Source organism: Erinaceus europaeus, chromosome 12 (assembly GCF_950295315.1).
Source record: "Erinaceus europaeus chromosome 12, mEriEur2.1, whole genome shotgun sequence".
NCBI lineage: Eukaryota > Metazoa > Chordata > Mammalia > Eulipotyphla > Erinaceidae > Erinaceus > Erinaceus europaeus.
The window spans coordinates 78,820,223-78,845,011 of record NC_080173.1 but is presented as its reverse complement, the minus strand read 5'-3'; the positions used below and the strand labels follow the sequence as shown (position 1 = coordinate 78,845,011).

The 24,789-nt window shown below is 47.9% G+C and overlaps 1 protein-coding gene across 1 annotated transcript in view; it reads right to left on the bottom strand.

Moving 5' to 3' along the window:
- Positions 1–2,273: 2,273 nt before the first annotated feature.
- Positions 2,274–24,789, bottom strand: part of NXN (nucleoredoxin) — a 212,777-nt gene continuing 190,261 nt past the window's right edge. Inside the window, exons 6-8 of the mRNA XM_007520419.3 lie at positions 10,547–10,726; positions 8,732–8,856; positions 2,274–4,665 (exon numbers count right to left, since the gene is read on the bottom strand). Coding sequence (XP_007520481.2) covers positions 4,483–4,665; positions 8,732–8,856; positions 10,547–10,726 — 488 coding nt within the window. The 3' untranslated portion in view covers positions 2,274–4,482. The remainder of the gene's footprint in view (positions 4,666–8,731; positions 8,857–10,546; positions 10,727–24,789) is intronic.

The following is a 24,789-nucleotide window of genomic DNA, read 5'->3' as shown; positions in this document are numbered from 1 at the left end:
GCCAAGTGTGACTGAAAGTCTGAACACACTGCTGATGATGTCAGTTTTATCCTTAACCATATCAATTTTGTAAGGAAAAGTGACTGTTTTTTTTTCCCAAATGAAACTTCCTTATAGTTGTAGAGGTTCACCACCAAAATTACTGCTTCTTCAGAATCTGAGAAAGGAACAAAGGCTGCTGGGAAGGAGAGCTGGCTGCAGCAGGATCTCATCTCCCAGCCTCCTATGCACCTCCAATGGGGAGAGGGGTGCATATATACTGCAAGCTTGAAGAATCTCTCCATTGTTGGAGTACTTCCATATTCTCTATGGGAAACCTTTGTTTTTCAGCCCGTGTAGATGATTTCCACACAGCCCTTGTGGAAACTGAGCACCAAGGAATCTGGGCCTGCAACCTCTGCCTCCTTTGGGCTGCATGCTAGCTGACAGGCCTAGGGGCAGAGGCTTTTTTGTGTTAGGTAATTTAGTGGAAATAAAACATTATCTCAGAACCAGTCTTACCCAAATCTAATGACACATTTTCTGACCTGGGAAGTATCCCAAACACCACAGAGTTAAGATACTTATGTACTGAAAAGAAGTATTTTTACTTCTCTCCATGCCATCAGATTTAAGGTATGCTAGATCATTCTGATGCCACGTTTTCCTCAGTAGGAGAAACTGAAGCCATCAAGCAGATCCAGTATAAAATGCTCCTCCATGCAAGTCTTGTTTCCAGTAAAATATTTCACTGCATGCACCTACACCACTAGCACCAACAACAGAGGCTAGTAAAAGATAGCCATTTCTCCCCAAAGACTTTTCCTCAGCAGCCTGTTTGGAAAAAAGCAGTGGATGCTCCTGTCTCTGATGCATGAGCAAAGAGGGATGTTACTTTGTCAACACAAGAACTCCAGGTCTTCTGTTCAGTCCTCTGCTCAAACATCACCTACACAGAAGCTGCAGGGGGCGCTGATGAACCTCCTCACAATCTGTGGAGCAGAGGTGGTGGTTCAGTCCTGTAACAGGGCCAGGAACCTGCCCAGGTGCAGGGGTGTGGGGGTCCCAGAAAACAGAGCACACAAGTCCAGTGGCCCAGACAGTGGCTTGGGCCCTCCTAGCGCTGTCAGCCCAGGGGTACAGCATATCTGCATGCAGACACATGAGCTTGCTTCCTAAACTGAAGGTCAACACCTTGTCAGGCCCAGTTGTTTCTCTGCTCCAGCCTGCTGTCTGTCATTGCAGAGTTCAATTTGCTTCCTTGGAACAAGGCAGCAGCAGGAGAGACAGCTTTCTAGTGTCTTTAATTAGGCAACAGGAAAAAACAAAGTCTGGCTGAGAATTACCACTTCAAGCTTAAATGATGCCAAAAAAAAAAAAAAAAAAAAGCAGCTCATGCTCTTTATACTCAGATAATCGAGAACTACTGATCACTTACGGGCATGTGGGTAAGTGGGGGAAGGCAGCCATTTCACTCTTAGCAAAAATCATAGGTTCTCAGTGACCCTTACATTTCTAGCTGTGTGTATAAATCGCAAACACGATGCCTGTTTTCCTAAGCAGGTCTTCATTATTAGGGACAGTTGGAAACACACACACACACACACACACACACACACACACACACCATCTTTGTTGTGGAAAATGGGTGGAATCAGATCTGGAAGTGATTGTGGTGAACACAAATCTGGAAGTCCAGGGTGGCATTTTTATAGCCACCATCCTTGTCTCAACCTGTAAGGCATGTTTTCCCTCGCTGCTGGCAGAAGCCCTTGAAAATGTCGCAGCTGGTGTTTTAACCTGCTTCCAATTAGTGACAAGAATTGCAAGGTATTTTGAAGCTGCTTAGTGGAAATTAAGAAGCCACCCACTTCGTCTGCATCAATAACCTTTAAGATCCTTTATGCTCATGAGCTGAGTTTTTCTCTGGCACTGGCCGAGTGATCCTCCCGTGTCTCCCAGCTCCTCACCGTTAGTCACCACTCTGTGAACATATCTCACTTTATTGTGCTTCACAGATTCTGCGTGTGTGGGGTGGTGGTGGTGATGGTGTTGTTGGGGTGTTTCTAAGCAATTTGAAGGCCTGGAGCAGCCCTGAATCAAGCAAGTCTCTTGATGCCATTTTCCCAACAGCACACACTCATTTCAAGCCTTTGAGTCACATTTAAGTAAGTTATGTGTATCTATGTTGTGTGTGTGAGCTTTTAAAAAAAAACATAATGCACATTAAATAGACTACAATGTAGTAAAAACATAACTTATTTGTACCAGGAAACAAAAAAATATATAAAAAGTGCATGTGATTAACTTTATTGTAAAATCCGTATTATTGCAATGGTCTGGAACCAAATTTGCAATATCTCTGAAAGATGCCTATATAAACTTAAAGCACCTTCTTAGTAAACCTTTCCCCCAGTGATCTTAACTAACCCACACACCCACTCTAAAAAAAAAAAAAAAAAAAAGAATAAGGGATTATGATGTCAAAGACCCAGTAGACAATAGTGGCAAGTAGTCTAGTTAGTTAGTCCTGTACAGACCACAAAAGAATCACAGATGACCAAACCTCTTTCAGATGCAGTGACTTCCAGTGACTTTTTACTGGAATTAGAGCCTGCTGACCCAGAGTTTAAGTAATTGCTTAGAGAAACCACCTTTCTTACAAGACATTACCATATAGGGCAGACAGACATTCTGTTCACATTTTGAGCAAGATCTCACCTTGTCCCTCTATGTGCCCCACCTCCTCCTTTGGGATACTGGCAGGGTTCCCAGAGAAGTTCTGGGATAGATAGAGCTGGGCTAAAGGGGCTCCAGCTACTGCCCCAGTCTCCACAGGGCTTCCTTGTCTTTCTCAGGCTTCAGAGCACTTGCTTGCCTATAGCAAGGATGTCTGTCATCTGAGAATCTACTTGCCAAACAGGGAGAGATCGGAAACCCTGCATGGGGTCTCTGCCCCTGGCCAGGGTCTCAAGAATTCCGAAACACAGCTGCTAACTGTTGCCAATGAGAACTAAGAGTATCTTTTATGTCCCACCCCAACCCCCTTATGCGGGGAAAAAAAAAAAAGATGTGTTATTAGGTATAGGAAAAGCCCAGTGGCTGATGCTGCCAGAGATGCCTGCTTTATTTTACTGGGTGGCTGTATTTCAGGCTGGTGATACCAAGTAAGTAATGGTCTACTTAACAACTAATTTTTGTACCTCTGAACTACAAATCTACAATCCTTGTATCAACAGCTAATTAGGGGGGCTAGGTTGTCCAAATTACTGGTCTTGGTTGTCAGAGTGCTCTAAGTGTAAGGTGTAAGGCCTGGGATTGTTCAAAACAAAACCTAACACCTGATGAACAGACTAAATTCCCTTGAATCCCTAGAATCTCCATTCCAAATCCTAAGAACACAGTTGTTCTTATTTCTCCTTTTTGTGGTCAGTTCAGGCTAAATGAGATGCTGGGTTACTGGGTCCAGCAAAGCAGTTCCAAGGCCTCTTCTTACTTGAAATGTCCTCTGCCCTCACTCCCACCCCAGGGCACAGCTCTTCCTGTAGATTCTTAGGGAAAAGTGAGACTTCTCGTCATTTTTCTCTTCTTTAGTTCTGCTTTTAAAAAGAGGAGGCAATGGCAAGAGTAGCCCAAAGGGGACTCAGACACCTCAGCAGAGCTCCAGTAGCCCAGGGGTCGGAGGTGTGTGTTGGCCAGTTAGTGACCCTCTAAGAACTCAGGGCTGGCTGCATATATCACCTCGGAAAGGTCTTCAGAGGGAAAAATTTATTAGCAAAATTCCAAGATAGTAAGGGGCTGTTTCTATGACAAGAAGGCAGAAACCTGGAGGTCAAGGTCGAAGAAGGGAGAGAGATATAAAGTAGGGTGGAGAAGCTCTTATGTAGGAGCTCAATAAAAGTAAGCACTTGCTATATGGTTCATTACCGTGCCTACTCTCTCATCAAAAAGCAACATCCAGTTCCTTTGAGACCTGGAGATCGTCTGCCCACACAGCAACTGATATGAGAGGCTGAGTGGCCTAGGAAAGGCTGTTGCCAGCAGCTCTATGATGAGGTTGTTGAGGCTGTGGCTCTTTGCCTGCTTCACTGGCTTGCATGTCACCGAGCACCCTTGGGTTCTGCGTGTGTGTGCCCACACAAGGGGCAGAGCCAGAGCACCAGCGGAGCATCCCCTTATACCCACTTGGCACAAGAAGCTGGCAAACCCTTCAATGAGAGCTAGTGACCGAGAGAGTCATGTAGCCCCAGTTCTGGCCCAGTAATGCCAGCCCAGTGAATCTCCAGTAGAGCCCCCAAATGCGATAGGTCCTTCTGTTGCCGAGAGGATGTGCACCCGAGAGTGTAGGCCGAGGAGTTAATGCAGAAAACAAGGCACCACAGAGAGGTTGGACACTTGGGTTGTGTGATTCCGGACACGCTGGAAAAGTCCAGGGGTGGAGGGAAGGAAGAAGAGGAAGAGGAGACTTAGTCTTAAATAATGTCTCAAGAGGCTGGGACCCCACTAGATGGGCTCTGGTTTGAGCTTTTCTGCTAGGAAGTCATTCACAAAGGCCTCCACAATGGCAGGAGTGATCTCCTCCACGTCCATCACGTACTTGGCCCGGGCTGACATGTCCAGGATGGTGAGCAGAGGGGCAGCCTCGGGCAGGTTAGTGTAATCACGCAGGGAGTCGGTCATGTCATCCTGGAAATCACCAGAAGGGAGAGAGAGCATGTTAGTCAGTCTGCCTGCCTTCCTTTCTTAATTTAAAAAAAAAATTTTTTTTTTTTTGCTTCCAGGGTTATTGTGGGCTCGCTGCCTGCACTACGAATCCACTGCTCCTGGAGGTCCTCTTTTTTTCATTGTTGTTGTTCTTTTTACATTTTTTTACTTGTGATTATGGTGGGTTACAAGATTGTAGAATTACAGGGTATAGTTCCACACCACACCTACCACCAAAATTCTGTGTTCCCACCCCCCAATCTCCCAAAGAGTAAACACTTTAATTCCCACAAGTCTTAGAAACCAACCTTTCTCTCTTTCCTTCTCTCCCCCCCAACCCCTCTCTCTTTCAGAGAACCAGAGTATCACTCTGGCACATTAAGATACTGGCTGTAAACCCTGACTGATATAGGGCAGAGGGTAGATAGCATAATGGTTATGCAAACAGACTCTCCTGCCTGAGGCTCCAAAGTCCCAAGTTCAATCCCCCGCCCACCATAAGCCAGAGCTGAACAGTGCTCTGGTAAAAAACAACAAAATAAAACAAAACAAACAAACAAACAAACAACCCTGATATAACTTGAGACCACATGCTTGAGAGTTCAATGCTTTATCTACTGTGACACCTCCTAGTTCCAACCTATTAGTTTTAGCTTTGAAAAATTAATTCTATTTGTTTTTTATTGCCACCAGGGTTATCAGTGGAGCTTAGTACCTGCATGACAAATCCATTGCTCCCAGCAGCCATATTTTTTCTCCCTCATTTTGTTTTTTAATTTGATAGGACAGAAACTGAGAAAGGAGGAGGAGACGATAGGAAGAAAGAGATACAACAGCAGCACATTTTTCCACTCATGAAACTTCCCCTTTACAGATGGGAACCAGGTCATTGTGCACTCAGCTGGGTGTGCCACTGCATGGCCCCCAACCTATTAGCATTTGAGAAAGAGTACAGAGAATTCCCTGGGCCCAGAGTTCCCAGGGGACATGCAGTGGGAACACTCCATCATCCTGAAGGGTAGTCTACCACCCGGAAAGATGGGTTTTTGGAAGAGCAAGCCTAAAAGCCCTGCCTTGGGGAAAGGAAGGCTGTGTCAAAAAGTTCTCTCTTGCTCTCTTTTGTTAATCCCGGGGATTGAATCCCTCAGGCTTGAGAGTCTAACACTTCAGCTACTGCACCAGCTTCCAGGCTGCTATCCTGGGTTTAAATGCTGGCATGTGGCAGTGGTGCACCTGGTTGACTGCACACAATACCACATTCAAGTCCACACTCCCCACTTGTAGGGGAGAGAAGCTTCACAAGTGGTGAAGCAGATCTGCAGGTGTCTTTCTTTCTCTTCTCTAATGCTTCTCCCCTCTCAACTTCTCTGTTATATCAAATAAAATCTTGGGTTGTCATGAAAAGTCAGGACATTTTTTTTTGCATGGAAAAACACAGGAAAATATGTTATAACTTTTTTGGAAACCCAATAGAAAGAATAAATAAAAAAAGAAAAAATAGCAGAAGCAGTGGGTTCTTAGTGCCAGGAGCAATGGAATCTTAGTGCCAGCACTCAGTCCCAGTGATAACCCTGGTGGCAATAGAATAAAATAAAATAGAGAGGGCCAGGTGGTGACACACCTCGTTGAGTGCACATGTTACAATGTGCAAGGACCCAGGTTCGAGCGAGCACCTGGTCCCCACCTGCAGGGGAAAGTTTTGCAAGTGGTGAAGCAGGGCTGCAGGTGTCTCTGTCTCTTTACCTCTCTATCATCCCCATCTCTCTCAATTTCTCTCTGTCTCTACCCAATAATAAATAAAGTAAAATAAAATAAAATGCTGAAGGGGGGCAGGAGGTGGCCTAGTCGGGTAAGCACACATATTACCATGCAGAAAGACCTGGGCTCAAGCCCCTCTTCTACACCTTGGGGGCTGGGGGAGGGTGTGTGGAACACTTTAGAAGTGATGAAACTTGTCTGCAGGTGACTTTCTCCCTCTCTCTGCCTCATCCCCTTTCAATTTCTCTCTGTCCTATCACAATAAAACAGAAAAGGGGGGTGAAGGGGGGAGAAGGAAAGGAAATATAGCTGCCCAGATCAGTAGATTTACAGTGCTAGTACCAAGCTGCAACGATAACCCTAGTGGCAAATATACATTTGAGATGCATGTGATTTACAGTCTGCCACTCTGAGACATGTAATCTCCGCTTCTCCAAAGCCACATCTCCAGGCAGATTACCAGTGACTTTCTCTTCCCCATGTTGCCTACTGTCGTCCTCCAGACAGCAAGCACTTCCCAGCAACACTGGGTGACTCAGCATCTGCCCTGTCATCCAGTGCAGGCCCTGCACATAAATTAATAGACAGTCATGATAGACAGATGGGAGACATTGGGACAAATATTGTCCATCTGATTTCCATTAGGAGGTCTGGGTCAAACCCAATGCCTCCCTCCCTTCCCTCTGAGCAAACTATAGGGAGTTCAGATTTTTTTTTTTTTCTTACCAGAGCACTGTGCAGCTGTGGCTTATGGTGGTGCTGAGGATTGGAGGTCAGCTTTAAGGTCTATTAGGGCTTCAGAAAGAATGCCTTCTGCCTGCCTGAAGGGGCTGGATCAAGACTGGGGTTACTACAGTCCCGGGTGGACTGTGAAAGGGTTGAAGACCTGGGTGCGGATGCGGAGAATGCCCGATGTGCCATCCCCATGCCAGTTGCTGTGCTTATCAGCGCAAGGACAGAGAATAGGGACAACAGGTCTGCCAAGGCCAGGAGCCCTTGGGGGGAATGCACTGGAAAGGAGCAGCCAGATGGGGCGCTGAGCCAGGGATTACACAGGTTCCTGCACCCAGCAGCCTGCTGTGGACAGTCTTCCTGGGAATCCCAGTGTGGCTCCAATTGGCAGCTTCACAGATAAGAGTGAGGACAGTGTGTCAGGTCCTACAGGCTTCATGACCCCTCTTCTCTCTGCCACCTACTAAATGGCATGGTTGTGGCAAGGCATGTTCAGCCAGGCCTCGTCCCTTGTAAGATAAATTTAACAATGACTTCATGGGGCTACCTGTGGTTTGCGAGGCAGCCAGCAAGAATTAGAGCCTCACTTTCCTCACCCTGAAGTGATCTTACTTCCTCCAGGCCAGTGGGATTGTGCAGATGAAGCACTTGGCTTAGTGCTGGGAATAGAGAAAACTTGCAAGTGCTCCTTTTCGGCACATTTCTAGAGCAGTTGCTGACGTCGTCCAGCCCTCAGCCCCACCCCCAGTGCAGCTCTTTCTGCGCTGGACCCATCTTTTCTCTCAGAGAAACAGGCCAGAGTTTAATACATTCAGAACGGCCTCCATGTGTGCTTTGTGTTGAGCAGCTCCCGGAGCTCCAAGGCCGGGTCCTGTGAACCTGCTTTGTTTCTTCCACCCCGGGGGCTGAGCAGGGTGACTGTGGTCGCCTGGGAGGGGCCCAGCAGGATTTAGTGGGGGGGCAGCTATTGTGAGGAGGTGATGAATAGGTGGTTCAGGGTGTCTGGCTACCACCACTGCCTCTCGTGGGGTCCAAACATGAACATGAGGCGCTGACCAAGTGGAGGAACAGAGCGCAAGTGCAGAGGGGCTTCAAGAAGCGAGCCTGTGGCTGACCAGCTGCGCCTGGGTGGGTGGGGTAGGCGGCGGTGCATGCGTGAAGCCTGGCTCCTGGGGCGGGCCTGAGGCAGAGCGTCTGCGCAGACCAAGGCCATTTTGCAGTCCCATATCGGCAAAATGGAGGTTCCTGTATCTTGGGAGAGGCAAATGCCAGCCAGAGGAAGCTCAACTGATGGGCCCAGCTTTTGCAACCTACTCAGGCCAGTCTAGCTGTAGACCTTTAGGGGACAGGCACCGGGTGAAAGAGACCGGGAGGCCAACAATTTCCAGCCTCTGAAGGCTCCCAGAAATGGCTTTCTGTGACTGTTCACACACCTTTTCATACCACGTTTGCCTGTAAGTCTCATCCTAGACTCTGGGGCCTCTTTCAGACATCCCCAAGGGCCCATCACTGTCACCCTAAAAGTTAGCCAGATGAGCCAACACCCCGGGGCACTCACCTCCCCAGCCACAAAGAACAGGAGCGGTGCCTCTTCCTCTTTGGCTTTGTACTTAGCAATGATCTTCTCGGCTATTGGCTGGATCAGCTGCTTGGCTGCCTCAGACTCCCCATCATCCTCAGAATCTAGGGGGTGTGGTGGGTGGGTGTAGAGGGAGGAGAGAAAAAAGCACAGACACATCAGACTGAGTGACACCCCCTGAGGGTCCAGGACCTGAAACCCCTTCTGAATAGTCCCTGAACAGAGAAAGAGCTCCCCTGGGGCCTGAAACCCCATCTGGGCAGTCTCAGAAGAGAGAAAGAGCTTCCCTTGGCAGAATGCAGGCCTCCCCTCCCCTGTGTTTGTGGGTGTGTGTGCTTTCTTGCTCCATGGTCATCAGGACAACTTGTGTGTCGCTAGCAAAACTGATGCCCTGATGGCCCTTTCTACAGATTCTTCACAAACGCACTCCTGGAAGCCGAGCTTCCCCTAAGCCAGGACCTGAGGTTTCTGGTAGAGTTTTTTCAGTCACAAAATGAGATGTCATCATCTCAGGTTTACAACCTCCTAACAGAGCAGAACTGGCAGTGGGCTGAGGAAGCAGCTTTGGTGGCTGCTTGGAGGTACCAGGCTGCAAGGAGACAGGGTCCCCTGCAGCCCCACTCCAGGGCCCATGGACTTGCTCCTGCTGAAACCTTCCCCAAGTGCAGTCTCCCTGAGTGGCAAAGCAGGGGAGGGGAGAGCTGGTGTCCACAGCAGGCTTTCACCCAGAAATGTTATGCCCATTAAGTGGCCAGTGCTGTGCAGATTTCGTGGAATCCTCATCTAAGTGTGTGCCCCTGTGATAGAGGGAGCTCTGGGGACCCTGTTTCTATGCCTGCCAGTGAGGTGTGCAGCTGTCCAGAGATTCAGAATCCTGCCCTGGGGGTAGGTATGTATACCCACAGCAGGTGAAAGCTCCAAAGGGCTGTGTCCCTAGAGCCATCTCCCCAGTGAGCCTCTATCTTCTAAGCAGAAGGCCAGCCTATGAGTCAGTCTGCTTAGGAATGCCCTTGAGTCTGCATATAAGGTTCCCCGAACTAGATTACCAGAGAACGGGGGCAGAATGCAGCATACCTCACCCTGCTCCCTCAGAGAAGCGGGTATGCTAGCATCACAGCCGTGATCCTCACATCCAAAATCAGCCTGAGCCTCAACCTGGAGCAGCAAGTCCCAAGACAGAGGCTTGAGTGACCCTTGGTCACCAGCGACCCCATTTGCAGCAGGAAGCAAGTCCACCTCCCAGAGCTACAGGGAGCCTAGAGATGTTCCCGTGCTCTCTTGCTTGGTGAAGCATCACCCACTGACTCTAGAGTGGGGAGTCCCCAAGGGACACTTGGTCACAGAGGTGCCCCCCAAGGGTAGGTCAGCTCCAACAGCACAGGGACAGTCACCATCACCCAGGTAACCAGTGCAAGCAGCCTTGTGAGCCTGGGCAGGAAGGGGCCCAATTCCCACAGCTGCCGTGGTGATGCTCTGTTCCCTTCCAACAAAGAGGCTGTTCATGGGGGCCCAGGGCATCTGCGGGCCTGACCTGTTCTTCCCAGCTGGCAGTTGGGAGCAGCTAAGAAGGAAAGCAAGGCAGCTCCCAGAACACCTCCCACGGGGGCAGGAAGGCCATGAATAAATCATTGGGGTCAAAAGCAAGGCTGCTGGGAGAGACAAAGGCTTGGGCTTGGCATTGTTTTCAACAGAAAGAAGCTGCAGAGAGACACCTCCACAAGAGAGGGAGTCCTGTTCTGCCCCCCACCCCATTTTATCTGTCTCCCCCTTCCACACACACCCCAAATTTCATACCTACAAAAAGGACGAGGCAGGGACCCTCGTTGAGCTGCACGGCATTGGAGTCTGAGAGCTCCAGCACGGGCTTGGGGTGCCAGGGGAACTCCTGGCAGTCCTCGTCATTCAGCACCTCCACCCGCCCCTGCCGGGTGATCACCTCGCCCTGCGGGTCCAGCACGATGAGGGTGGGGATGCCTGCAAGAAAAGGAGAGGCCTGACACAGGGTCCCTGGGGGTGGGCTGGGGTGGGGTGTGCAGGTCCCTGAAGTATTCACAGGTCCACACAGGCTCAGATGCTGGCTCTGAAGTCATGGAGTGCAATCCAGGTTCAGCTATGGAGGAGCCACTTAACTCGTGTGTCTGCTTCTCTGTGGAAGACTGATGAAGTCACTGCATCTCTGGGCCTCATACACCACCTCACAGCACAGTGACCATGGCACATTGAAATGTTCCTCACCAAGTAAGGACCAAGGAGGTCATGCATTTAAAGAGCTTAGCATGTCATATATATTATATGTATGTAATATAATATATATTTTTAATGTATTTATAACTGGATAGAGACAGAGAAATTGAGAGAGATGGGGGAGATAGACAAACACCTGCACAGCTCTATTTCTCCACTTGTGAAGCTTTCCCCCTGCAGGTGGGGACCAGGGGTTTGAACCTGGGCCCTTGCACACTGTAGTGTGTGCACTTAACCAGCTACATCACTACTTGGCCCTGGCATTTTTTTTTTCCCCACTAGGGTTATTGCTGAGGTTTCATGCCTGCATGATGAATCCACTGCTTCTGGTAGCTTTTTCTTTCCTTTCCTTGCCTTTTTTTTTAATACTTATTTTTTATTCCCTTTTGTTGCCCTTGTTGTTTTATTGTTGCAGTTATGATTGATGTCATTGTTGTTGGATAGGACAGAGAGATAGGGAGAGAGGAGGGGAAGACAGAAGGGAAAAGAAAGATAGACACCTGAAGACCTGCTTTACCACTTGTGAAGAGACTCCCCTACAGGTGGGGAGCCAGGGGCTCGAACTGGGATCCTTAGGCCGGTCCTTGCGCTTTGTGCCACCTCCACTTAACCTGCTCCTCTACCACCTGTAGGGGAGTCTCTTCACAAGTGGTAAAGCAGGTCTTCAGGTGTCTATTTTCTTTTGGATAGAGACAGAAAGAAACTGAGAAAGAAGAAGTAGATGGAGAAAGAGAGACAAGTGCAGTCTTGTTTCACTGCTCATGAACTTCCCTTGCATGTGGGGAACAGGGGATTGAGCCCTGTCCTTGTGTGTAACAATCTTAAATTTTTTATTGTCTTTATATAATTACTGGATAGAAACAGCCAGAAATTGAGAGGCAGGGGGAGATAAGAATAGAGATAGAGAGACACCTGCAACACTGCTTCGCCACTCACAAAACTTTTCCCCTGCAGGTGGGGACTGAGGGCTCGAACCCAGGTCCTTGCACATTGTTAACATGTGTGTTCAACCAGGCGCAGCACCACGCGGCCCCTGGCATCTTACACAGTTGTACATAGTGTCATCCTAACACAATCTCAAAGCAGGAGGATATGCTTTTCCCATCTGTAGGGAGTCTAAACCCACCAGTGTGAGGTGAAAACACACTGGCTACAGACACACAGGTCAACAGGAGGGCTGCACCATGGTGGCACAGGGACCATGAAGGGTGGGAAGGAGAAGCCTGGGGCAGGAGCTGGGAGCAGGCAGGACGGCAGCTGGCCACCATTTCTGGTCCTGTTGCCTGAGGAGGCTGCCACACTCACTTGGAGGGAACTTGCTGATGGCAGTGAGGGTGAGCATGTAGAATCCCGAGTTTGAGGGAAGAAAAGCAAAAGCAACGCTCCCATGAAACACAAACACACACTATAGTCACATCTGGGTTTTCCACTTTCCTGCTCTCTGCACTCCACCTCCCTCTGCTTCTGCTCCCGCCTGGGCTACCCCCCACAGCCACAGCCCACAGAGTCAGCCCTGCTCTTGAGGTACATTAGTCTCTGCGCTGGCAGTCCCCTCCCCTCTCCACCCCACCCCACCCCACCCCACACCCTAACCAGCTGCCTCTCCTCAGGAGCTGACCAGAGCTTTCATTTTATATGGGCCAGTGAAAGCCAAGGCAATTTAATATTTATAGGTTCCAAAGCATTCAGCCAGTAATTTGGTCCACTGACATTTTACTTCTTCATGGGGGGGATGAGGGGGGGAGATGCTGAGGGACCTGAACTAGTTGGCTCTGGTGTTTTGTAACCTGCCAAGGCAGCCAGCACAGCAGGCGTGCAGTGGTGGGCCTATCTTCAAAAGGAAAAATGAATCCATTATGTTCACACATATTAGAAGACGTGGCTTGGTGTGTTAGGGAACATGTCCAGAGAGGAACGGGCTCTAGACAGCCATTCCCACCGAATCACACACAGAGTGCAAGGCCTATGTTGCTGGGACTTTCTAACATACAATCAGAGAGGTTCAGGCCTCAGGAGACTTGGGGAATTGCCCACCTGCATCCTCATAGCTGCATGTTGGCCCCCAGATGCCTAGACCCACGTGTGTCCCAGTCCCCAAAAATTAAGGATTGGGTTGGGCTTTGGTTAGCAGCCTTAGTGGAGGCTGAGGTTAGGGCCACAAGAGGCCAGCTGTCTGCCTCCCCATGGCCATAATGCCTGACAAAAATCTTTAATCAGAGATCTGGCGAGTTTCTGAAATTGGGCAATTACAAGTGCCAGGCTAACCCAGGGCCCACCCACTGCTATGATTAGACACAGCAGCAGGCCTGTTTGGAGCCTACATGTGGGGTGCTGACTTGTGCTGTGGAGGACAAGTATGCACAGAGGACAGGCGAGGCAGGAAAAGCAACATCTGATGGCAGAGATGTCTACATCTGGGCTGAGTGTTTTAGCTACTCCAAGGGGCTACTCTGAGGGGCTTTTTTGGTGACCATGGCTACAGCCCTTGGAGGCCAGAATGGTAGGGCAAGGAAGGGTATGGAGGAGTCCTCAACTGACCATCAACAACAGCTCCCTTGGGCCTCAGGTCTCCCTAGCACCTTCCCCACATCTTGGGAAACTGAAGTTCTTGCTGCGTTAGAGGCTTTGTGCACTGCAGCCCCTTTGTACGAGCTCATGATAATGAGCTTTTTATGAGCAGGCTGCATAAACAGAAAGCAACTTGGTAACATAGCCACAGTCAGACTTTGATCCAGAAAAGCCCTTTTCTGCCATGTGGACAAGATGGGGCTGAAGGGAATCTAGTACACCAGGCCAGGGACCCTTTCCATGCCCAGTCCTGAGTCAACTTGACCCTAGAGTCCCAGGCAAGGGGTTTTCCTCCAGGGATGAACCCAGCAGTGCACCTGCTCTGTTTGTTAAAATCGTTATGAGATGGGAGTTGGGTGGTAGCGCAGCAGGTTAAGCGCACATGGTACAAAGTGCAAGGAGCGGCGTGAGGATCCCGGTTCGAGCCCCTGGCTCCCCACCTGCAGGGGAGTCGTTTCACAGGCAGTGAAGCAGGTCTGCAGGTGTCTATCTTTCTCTCCCCCCTCTGTATCTTCCCCTCCTCTCTCCATTTCTCTCTGTCCTATCCAGCAACAACAACAAGAATAACCACAACAATAAAACAACAAGGGCAACAAAAGGGAATAAATATTTAAAACAATCATTATAAGATATATGCCTGTCTGTCCTCCTTTTACTTGGCCAAGTTACATTCGGTCAGTACATAGCCAAGTTGAGTTCAGAACCCAGGTTGCTTGCTGTAAGGCACGTTGCCCTTTCTATCAGGATACCTGTTGGAGGGGGACTCCCAGAGCACCTAGGATGGGGACTCGGTACCAGGACAAGGTTAGACACCTGTCTCTGCAGCCCTCCACACCAGCCATTCCCTGTGTCTCTCTTCCCAAGGTGTTGGGGAAGGAGGCTGACACTACAGTCTTCCCTCTCCACTACCCCCACCCTGCCCTCCATCCATCATGCATTCCCTGCTTTCTCCCTTGAAGGAAGTTCCCTAAAGCAGAGACTTCTAAGGGAAAAATAGGGCAAAGGCTCTAATGGGAAACTTAAAGGGAATGAAAAATTTCTAATCGATGCCTTTCTACAAAATAACTTCCATACTGGCAAGGGGGCTGCTTTGAAGGGAATGGAATGAGCGGCTCACTTCAGCCCCACCTGGATTTTCAGTCCTTTTTGCCTCCAGGGTTATTGCTGGGGCTCAGTGCCTGCACCATGAATCCACTGCTCCTGGAGGCTATTATATATATATATATTATTTATAAAAAGGAAACACTGACAAAACCATAGGATAAGAGGGGTACAACTTCACACAATTCTTACCATCAGAACTCTGTATCCCATCCCCTCCCCTGATAGCTTTCCTATTCTTTAACCCTCTGGGAGTATGGACCCAAGGTCATTGTGGGATGCAGAAGGTAGAAGGTCTGGTTTCTGCAATTGCTTCCCCGCTGAGCATGGGCTGACAGGTCGATTCATACTCCCAGCCTGTCTCTCTCTTTCCCTAGTGGGGCAGGTTCTGGGGGAAGCTATTTTTTTCCTTTTTGTTGCCCCTTTTTTTTAAAATTGTTGTGGTTGTCACTATTGTTGTTGTTATTAATGTCGTTGTTGGATAGGACAGAGAAAAATAGAGGGGGGGAGACAGAGAGGGGGAGAGAAAGACAGACACCTGCAGACCTGCTTCACCACCTGTGAAGTGACACCCTTGCAGGTGGGGAGCCAGGGGTTCGAACTGGGATCCTTGTGCTGGTCCTTGTGCTTCACGCCATGTTCATTACCGCCTGACTCCCATGGTGAGAAGTCTAAGGAAAATCAGCCACAACTTTTCAGTCTCCTTTCCATGGCTGTCAGATGGGGACAGAAAAGAGGGTTTCCTTTCTTTTCTTTCCTTTCCATTTTTTTCTCTTTTATAGGTAGAGGCAGAGAGAAAGAAGAAAGAGACAGGGAGTCTGGTGGTAGCTCAGTGGGCTAAGCTCATGTGGTGCAAAACTCAAGGACCGGCATAAGGATCCCTGTTCTAGACCCGGCTCCCCACCTGCAGGGGAGTCACTTCACAGGCGGTGAAGCAGGTCTGCAGGTGTCTGTCTTTTTCTCTCCTCCTCTCTGTCTTCCCCTCCTCTCTATTTCTCTCTGTCTTATCTAACAATGACAACAATAATAACTACAACAGTAAAAAACAAGGGCAAAAAAAGGGGAAATAAATATAATAACAAAATTAAAAAAAAAAAAGAAGAAAGAGACCAGAGAACCAAAGCTTCCTTCAGTGTGGTGGGGGCTGGCTTAGATGTGGATAGCCGTGGCAAAGCAGCACACTACCCAAGTGAGCTACTCTGCCAGCCCAGACAGTGAAAGCTTCTTACCTGCTTATTATGAGGAGTAAGATGAAAAATACAGTTGTTTTCCCCCACAGAGTAGCTGATGCACAATAAGTACTCCACAAAGATGACTGCTATAAATAAGCCCACTACGTATCTATTTTAAAGCACTCCTTTGTTGATTATCTGGCTCATGTGAAGGCAGAGGTACAGAACCCAGGTGCCTTGCTTGAATGAGATAAAGAGAAACCTCCAAGCTGAAGAAATGGAGCACAGACAATGCCACCAGCACAGTGAGAGTTCTGTAGCAGGATGGTACCTGCCAAGTGAGGGGTTGGCATTTTTTGCACCATCTCCAGTTAAGACTTTTGGGTATAGAACATGTACTCAGTGGGGGTGGGGAAAGCAGGGCAGAAAGTGGCACATGGCACACCCAGTAGAGCGCACATATTACCATGCATAAAAATCCAGGTTCAAGTCTCCAGTCCCCAAATATGGAGAGGGGCAAGGAGAGAAAGCTCCATGAGTGGGGAAGCCGTGCTGCAAGTCTCTCTCTTTGTCTCTGCTTCCCTCCTTCCCTCTCAATTTCTCTTTGTCTCTATCAAAAAAAAAAAAAAAAAGAAGATTGTCACCAGGAGTGATAGATTTGCCATGCAGGCACTGAGCCCCAGTGAAAACCCCAAAAACCCTGGTGGCCAAACAAACATGGAGAAAGGGTCTCAGGCCCCAGGCCCCTGCCTTCAATATTGCACTAAACCACAAGCAACTTAAGAATTCCCTCACCATTTCCCTAAAAACAAAGAAAGAACAAGGCCTAAAAAGCCCATTTGAAAACATTTTCTTCTGGGGCCAGCTCATTTGTGAGTATTAAAAACAACCCTAAAGCTGTACACTGAGCCTGTCCCCTGGTTTAGCTTGTTTGCTTTTATACTGTTATGGCTATAGGGAGCTCTGAAGGAGGTGGCCATGGGGGGCACCTTGGGGAAGGGCGAGGAGGTAGAAAGAGCTTTCTTCTTTCTTTTTTAGCCTTTTAAAGATTTGTGTGTGTGTGTGTGTGTGTCAGAGAGAGGAAGAGGGAGAGGGAGAGAAACATCAGAACAACAACCTGGCTCATGTAATGCTGGGGATCAAACTTGGAATCTCAATTAAAAAAATCATTAATGGGGGTTGGGCAGTAGTACAGTGGGTTAAGTGCATATGGCGCGAAGCATAAGGACTGGCGTAAGGATCCCAGTTCGAGCCCCCAGCTCCCCACCTGCAGGGGAGTCACTTCACAGGCGGTGAAGCAGGTCTGCAGGTGTCGATCTTTCTCTCCCCCTCTGTCTTCCCCTCCTCTCTCCATTTTTTCTGTCCTAACAATGACGAATAACAACAATAACTACAACAATAAAAAAACAACAAGGGCAACAAAAAAGGGGGAGGGGAGTCTCCAGGAGTTCGGATTTGTGGTGTAGGAGAAAAATATATATATTAACACTAGAGACAGGAGAGAGAGAACCAGAGCATTACTCCAACACATTTTGATTCCAGGGAGCCAACCTAGGACCTCCTGTCTTTTAAGTCTAACTAGCTAGCCACTGTTCTGCCTTCTGGGCCACGTGTGTGTGTGTGTGTGTGTGTTAGTGTGTGTGTGTGTGTGTGTGTGTGTTTGTGTCTGGGACACTCGTGTGTGTATGTGTGTGTGTGTGTGTTTGTGTCTGGGCCACTCGTGTGTGTATGCGTGTGTGTGTGTGTCTGGGCCACTCGTGTGTGTGTGTGTGTGTGTGTGTGTGTGTGTGTTTGTGTCTGGGCCACTCGTGTGTGTGTGTGTGTGTGTGTGTGTGTGTGGTGTGTACGTATTTTTTTTTTTTTTTGCCTTCAGGGTTATTTCTGGGGCTTGGTGCCTGCACCACAAATCCACTGCTCCTGGAGGCTATTTTTTCCCTATTGTTGCCCTTGTTGTTTTATCATTGTTGTGGTTATTATTATTATTACTGTTATTGCTGTCATTGTTATTGGACAGGACAGAGAGAAATCGAGAGAGATGGGGAAGACAGGGGGGAGAGAAAGACAGACACCTGCAGACCACCTTCACTCCTCCTGAAGCGACTCCCTTCCAGGTGGGAAGCTGAGGGCTCGAACCAGGATCCTTACACTGGTCCTTGTGCTTCCTGCCATATGCACTTAACCTGCTGTGCTACCGCCCGACCCCCTTGTGTGAGTGTGTGTGTGTGTATGTTTTTAATTTTATTTATTTTATTTTTGAGACAGATGCAGAGAGATAGACACACACAGAGAAACACCAGAGCACTGCTCAGCTCTGGCTTATGGTGGTGCAGGGGATTGAACCTGGGACTTAGGAGCCTCAGGCATGAGAGTCTGTTTGCGTAACCATTATGCTGTCTCCTCTGCCATTCTTGTACATTTTTAAGACTAGTGCCCACCTCCAGGGCTGCAGAACTGGGGATTTTCTTTCTCTGCATCTAGATGGCAATATGATCTCAGGGCAATGGGAAAAATTATTCAGGCTGCTCTGAGCTGGGAAGAGAAATGGTAGAAAAACAGACCAGAGGACAGGAAGAGCAGGCGGGGGCACATCAGCAGGGAAAGATATTACAGCATGAGAAAACGGTCATGTGCACGATGGAGCAAGATGGAAAATGTCTGTGATGTAAAATAGAAAATGCATAATACGAAGTGCTATGTGTAGGATTACAGCTTTGTCTAAGCGCGCACTCATATGGACGGAGACCAAACAGACTCAGAAAACCGGCAACAGCTGTGCGACAGCAGTCAGACAGGAAAGAGGTCAGAATGGATATGTAGTTGAGCTTCTTTTTTTTTTTCCTCCAGTTTTTAAAAATTTACTTACTTATGAAAAGAGAAAGAGAACCAGAATGTCATTGTGGGGTATGTGGTGACAACTCAGTACCTCATCCTTGAAGGCCCAGTGCTTTAATCATTGTGCCACTTCCCAGATCATATATCTAAGCTATCCCTTTCTCCTCTCTCTCTCTTCTTCCTTACAGAGAGAGGTTGAGAGGGAATGGATATATATATATATATATATATAGAGAGAGAGAGAGAGAGAGAGGGAGAGAGAAAGGGCTGGGCAGTGGCACACTTGATTAAGTGCATGTTACTATCAGCAAGGAACCAGGTTTGAGCCTCTTCTCCCATCCACGACTGGTGAAGCAAGTACTGCAGGTGTCTGTCTTTCTCCCTCTCTATCTTCCCTCCCCTCTAGATTCTCTCTGTTCAATCAAAGAGAGAGGGGGTGGGAATCGCCACCAGGCGCAGTAGATTTGCCTTAAGGAAAAACAACAAGGGCAAAAAAAGGGAAAATAAAAAAAATAGATTTGCCTTAAGGCACAGAGCCCCAGTGGCAATTGAGAGAAACAGAGAGGGGGAGAGGGACAGGGACAGGGAAAAGAGCTGTGGGAGGGAAAGGAAGAAGGCAGCTTGTCTGGGTGATGAAGCTCAGAGAGACCCAAGGGAACTCCAAGGGATGGTTATGGGCCTACTTGAACTTGACCAGCAGGTCTGAAATCTGTTTGGCACTTGTCTGTGTCAGGCTACCGGCATGGATACATTTATGGCAACATTCTTGTAATACAGAAATGCCAGAAGTAACCAAGGCTCTAACAACAGCTGAACAGATAAATATACTGTTATCTGTCATATAATGAAATACTTTTCAGCACTGAAAAGAAATAAGCCAGATATGAGTATCACCGGGAAACTATCTTTTCTTTCTCTTTTAAAGAAAAAAGTCTGATCTCTGTTCTGTTATTATTTTTTTTTAATTATCTTTATTTGTTTACTGATAGAGACAGACAGAAATTGAGAAGGATGGGGCTTGAATCTTGGTCCTTATGCATTGTAACCTGTGCGTTCAACCAGGTGCACCTCTACCTGGCCCCTGGGGAACTGTCTTGAGAACATGATATTACATGAGAAAAGCCAGCTGTGGAATGGTCCTACGGCATGTCAGCATGAAAATGTGCATCTAAAAGCATGCCTCCACCACTATGTGTTATTTATGGATTTGTATACATGTAGTGCAAATATGAAAACAGATTATGAAGATAACACAGGAGATGAATAGCTGGCTCCCCTGGGGAAGAAGGAAGGAGAAGGCACTGCAGAGTAGTCAAGGGAACTCACTTTTGTCTGTATTAATGCTCCCATTTAAAAAAATATTTATTTTCCCTTGTTCTTTATTGTTATTATTGTTGTTATTGATGTCGTTGTTTTTAGATAGGACAGAGAGAAATGGAGAGAGGAGGGGAAGACAGAGAGGGGGAAAGAAAGACCGACACCTGCAGACCTGCTTCACCGCCTGTGAAGCGACTCCCCTGTAGGTGGGGAGCCGGGGGCTCGAACCAGGATTCTCATGCTGGTCCTTGCACTTCGCACCACAGGCACTTGCTACGCTACTGCCTGACTCCCATTGCTCCCATTAAAATTTTTTTTTATTTATTAAAATTTTAAAATATTTTATTTATTTATTAGTGAGAAAGATAGGAGGAGAGAGAGAAAGAACCAGCCATCACTCTGGTACATGTGCTGCCAGAGATTGAACTCAGGACCTCATACTTCAGAGTCCAATGCTTTATCCACTGTGCCACCTCCTGGACCACTTTATTAAATCAAAAAAATTTTTTTATTATCTTTATTTATTGATTGGATAGAGACAGTCAGAAATTGAGAGGAAAGGCAGGGATAGAGAGGATGAGAGACAGAGAGACACCTGCAGCACTGCTTCACCACTTGTGAAGCTTTCTCCCTACAGGTGGGGACTGGGAGCTCAAACCCAGGTCATTGCACATTGTAACATATATGCTCAACCAGGTGTGCCACCAACTGGCCCCTTAAATTTTTTACTATCTTTATTTATTTATTGGATAGAGACAGCCAGAAATCGAGAGGGAAGGGGGTAATAGAGAGGGAGAGATATACAGAGACACCTGCAACATTGCTTCACCACTTGCAAAAGCTTTTCCCCTGCAAGTGGGGACCAGGGGCTTGAACCTGGGTCCTTGTACATTATAACATGTGTGCTCAACCAGGTACACCATCACCCAGCCCCCCATTTGTTGTTTATCCCCCATTTCTCTCCAACCCCCTCTTTCCTGTGCCCTCATCCCCTCCCCCCCTTTTCCTTCTTTGTATACCAGAGCACTGCCCAGCTCTGGCTTATGTTGGTGTGGGGGATTGAACTGTAGAGCCTCAGGCACTGAAGTCTTTTTGTATAACCATTATGTTATGCCTCTTGCCACGACCCAATTCACCCCCCCCCCACCATTTTTCTAAAATGTTATATTCTTGGAGAGAATAAGAGAGAAGGGAAGACATCTAAACAGTGCTCCACCACCTGTGAAGTCCTACTGTGTCTCTCTTTGGTGCTCTCGTGTGGTGCCAGGCGTCAAACCCAGGGCCTTATGGATACAAGGAATGCACTTGCTCTGCTAAATTACCTCCTGGGCCCCTCATTTCTTTTTTTTTCCCTCCTCCAGGGTTTTTGCTGGGCTCGGTGCCTGCACCATGAATCCACTGCTCCTGGAGGCCATTTTCCCCCCTTTTTGTTGCCCTACTTGTTGCAGCCTCATTGTGGTTATTATTGCCATTGTTGATGTTGCTTTGTTGTTGGATAGGACAGAGAGAAATGGAGAGAGGAGGGGAAGACAGAGAGAGAGGGGAGAGAAAGATAGACACCTGCAGACCTGCTTCACCGCCCGTGAAGCAACTCCCCTGCAGGTGGGGAACTGGGATCCTTACGCCGGTCCCTGCGCTTTGCGCCACGTGCGCTTAACCCACTGCGCCACCGCCCAACTCCCGGTTTTTAATCACTGAAGCAAAAATGTTCACTCTAAGTAGTGGCCACATGAATGTTTATTAGATCATCCTCTTTGCACATTCCTTTCTCTCTTTTTCATGTTCTCAAAATAAGTCAAGGCAAACAAAACAGAACATTGAAGCTGCTAATAAGTCCCCTGTCTTTCTCCAAGGTCACATTCTGAGACCTGCCTCCCAACAGCACAAGCATTGGCAACTCATCTTTACTTACTGAAAAACACAATGTCCTATGGCCCAGGAGGTGGAGTCTCTGACCTGTGAGCATGAGGTTTCAGGTTCAGCCCTTGGCTTCACAAGTGTCAGAACGATGCTTTGGTTCTCTCTTTCTCATTAACAAGTAAATTTTAAAATGAAAAGTAAAAGCACAATGTTCAAATGTTTCTATACAAAGGAGGTTCTACCTCATACCTACTGTGTATTATTTCTTAAAATCAATTTCCATATATTTTCACTAGTTTTAAATTTATTTATTTATGTTCTATGAGTAAGAGAGAGAGACCAGAACATCACTCCACTCTAGCAGATGCAGTGCTAGGGACTGAACCTGGGGTCTGATGCATGCAGCTGTGTTAGCCTCTATTCTTTGAGCCACTCAATTTCATTTTTTTTAAGGGGCAGAAAAGAGGGGGAAAGGTAATGAAAATGAGAAGTGGAATGTGGGCAATGCAAGAGAAAGGAAAGAAGAGAAGAAAGAGCAGAAATTTCTTCCTTTCCTGTCTAGACCCAGCAAAATGGCTCCTGCAAACAAGGGCGCGAAAAGAAGGGCCTCTCTGCCATCAACGAGATTGTGACGCAGGAGTACGTCAGCAACATCCACAAGCTTCAAATGCTCCCCAGGCACTCAGAGAGATCCGGAAATTTGCCACGATGGAGATAGGCACTCCAGATGTGCGCACCAACACCAGGCTCAACAAAGCTGTCTGGGTCAAAGGAGTAAGGAGGGTCCCCTACCACATCCGGGTATGGTTGGTTGTCCAGAAAACGCAATGCGGATGAAGATTCACCAAGCAAACTGTATACAATGGTTACCTATGTACTTGTCACCACTTTCAAAAATCTACAGTCAATGTGGATAAGAACTAAAGAGGTGGGAGTCGGGCTGTAGTGCAGCGGGCTAAGCGCAGGTGGCGCAAAGCACAAAGACTGGCATAAGGATCCCGGTTCGAACCCCGGCTCCCCACCTGCAGGGGAGTCGCTTCACAGGCGGTGAAGCAGGTCTGCAGGTGTCTGTCTTTCTCTCCTCCTCTCTGTCTTCCCCTTCCTCTCTCCATTTCTCTCTGTCCTATCCAACAACGACAACAACAATAATAACTACAACAATAAAACAACAAGGGCAACAAAAGGGAATAAATAAATAAAATAAATATAAAAAAAAAATTAAAAAAAAAAAAAAAAGAACTAAAGAGGTGAAAGTTGTGAGCCAGGAGGTAGCACAGTAGGTAAAGCACTAGACCCTCAACTAACAGGTTCTGAGTTTGACCCTTGGCATTGCGTGTTGTAAATTTAACTTAAAAAGGGGGTTGGTGGTAGGGGCTGCTTGCCCAAGTAAAAGGATTCACAGCAAGAGCTGGGAACTGGTTTAAATAATACAAAGTTTATTAGGGTGAAACAGTTAAAAGGCAAAATAAGCACTTATCATCATGGGTTAAACATACGCTAGGTCTATAAAGTCTGAATATGGTTATCAAAGTTTAGTCCCATAAGATAGATAATTGTAAGCTCTGGTAAAGGTTGCTCATGGTTGTAGAGGAGTCTAAAAGTTTAGCGGCTAGCAGAGTCACACATGTTCAGTTCCCAGGATATTCGTCGAGATGCGGCATCATCTAAGTTCATTTCCCATGTCTACACTCGACCGGACCTGCCAATATACGCGGATATCTTCGCCCACCCTGTCCAACGCTTGACGTCTCGTCATCCAATCTGGTCTCCTACGCCTACACTGAACTTCTCTGTTCCAGACTCTTGGAAACAGAGTTGGCAGTCAGCCGAGGTAAAGAACAAACACCTCATCACAGACCCCTGCAAGCGTCAACCCAGCTTTGACCTAGCACGTTATGATCGGGCCCTCCTCAATCGCTATCAAACAGGCCATGGCCGGTGCGCCGCTATGCTCCATCGCTGGGGAGCCAGAGACGACCCGAACTGCCCCTGCGGCTCCAGACAGACTATGACCCATATAGTCAACGACTGCCACCTCTCCAGATTCAAAGGAGGTCTCGAAATTTGACATCAGGCTCAACCTGACGCTGTTGACTGGCTATGGAAGAAGGGCAAACGCTAGAAGAAGAAGAAGTTCCCAGGAGAAGCAGACATGGGGGATGGATGCCTGGAGCACCACCGCCAAGATGCTTCTGACCAGGAGAAGAAGCTGCAGGCAGAAAAAGACTCACGTGCTCAAAGTCCCTTGCTTTTATACAGTCCCTTCTCTGAAGCACCTCCCTAGGGTGAGGTCGTTTGCATGCTAATAGTCCCAAACTCCTGCTGGGGTCAGCACAATTGCGTATGCCAGAGTGATGCTCTGGTGTCCCCCTCCCCTCTCTCTCAAACAAACAAACCTATTTAAAAAAGAAAAAGCAGAAGGTTAAGGAAACAACAGAGAAACAGAAGACAAACAGTGGGAGAGTAAAGGCCCTCACACCGCTGCCTCCCTGCATTGGGCTACAGTACTGTTTGCTCTCTGGGCAGGGCTCATAACAACTCTAAGCTGTCTGCCCTTCCCTAGGGGGGGAGTGGGGGACAGGAAGAACAAAACCAGCGAGGGCCCCTTACCTGAGAAAGAAAGGGCCCAAGCCTTCCTGTAAAGAACATGCTGTTCACTGACAGACAGGATTAGTTAGGCAATTGCTAATGGGATTTGCCTCTTGCCAAGTGTGTCTAAACCCTTTCCTTAGAGAGGCATTTTTAAACAGCTTATAGGGCTGCAAATTCCCCAGTCTGCATAAAGCACTGGGTGGGGGGAGGGGGCCGTAGCACCCCAGGCAACCCAGCTACTTTCCTAAAACAAAGAAATGTATGCAGGTCAAATGCCAGGGTCGTGGTGAACACAGGTGACCCCATGAAAGGAACTTGCCTCTCCAGAATACCCAAGGGAGCCAGTGACCA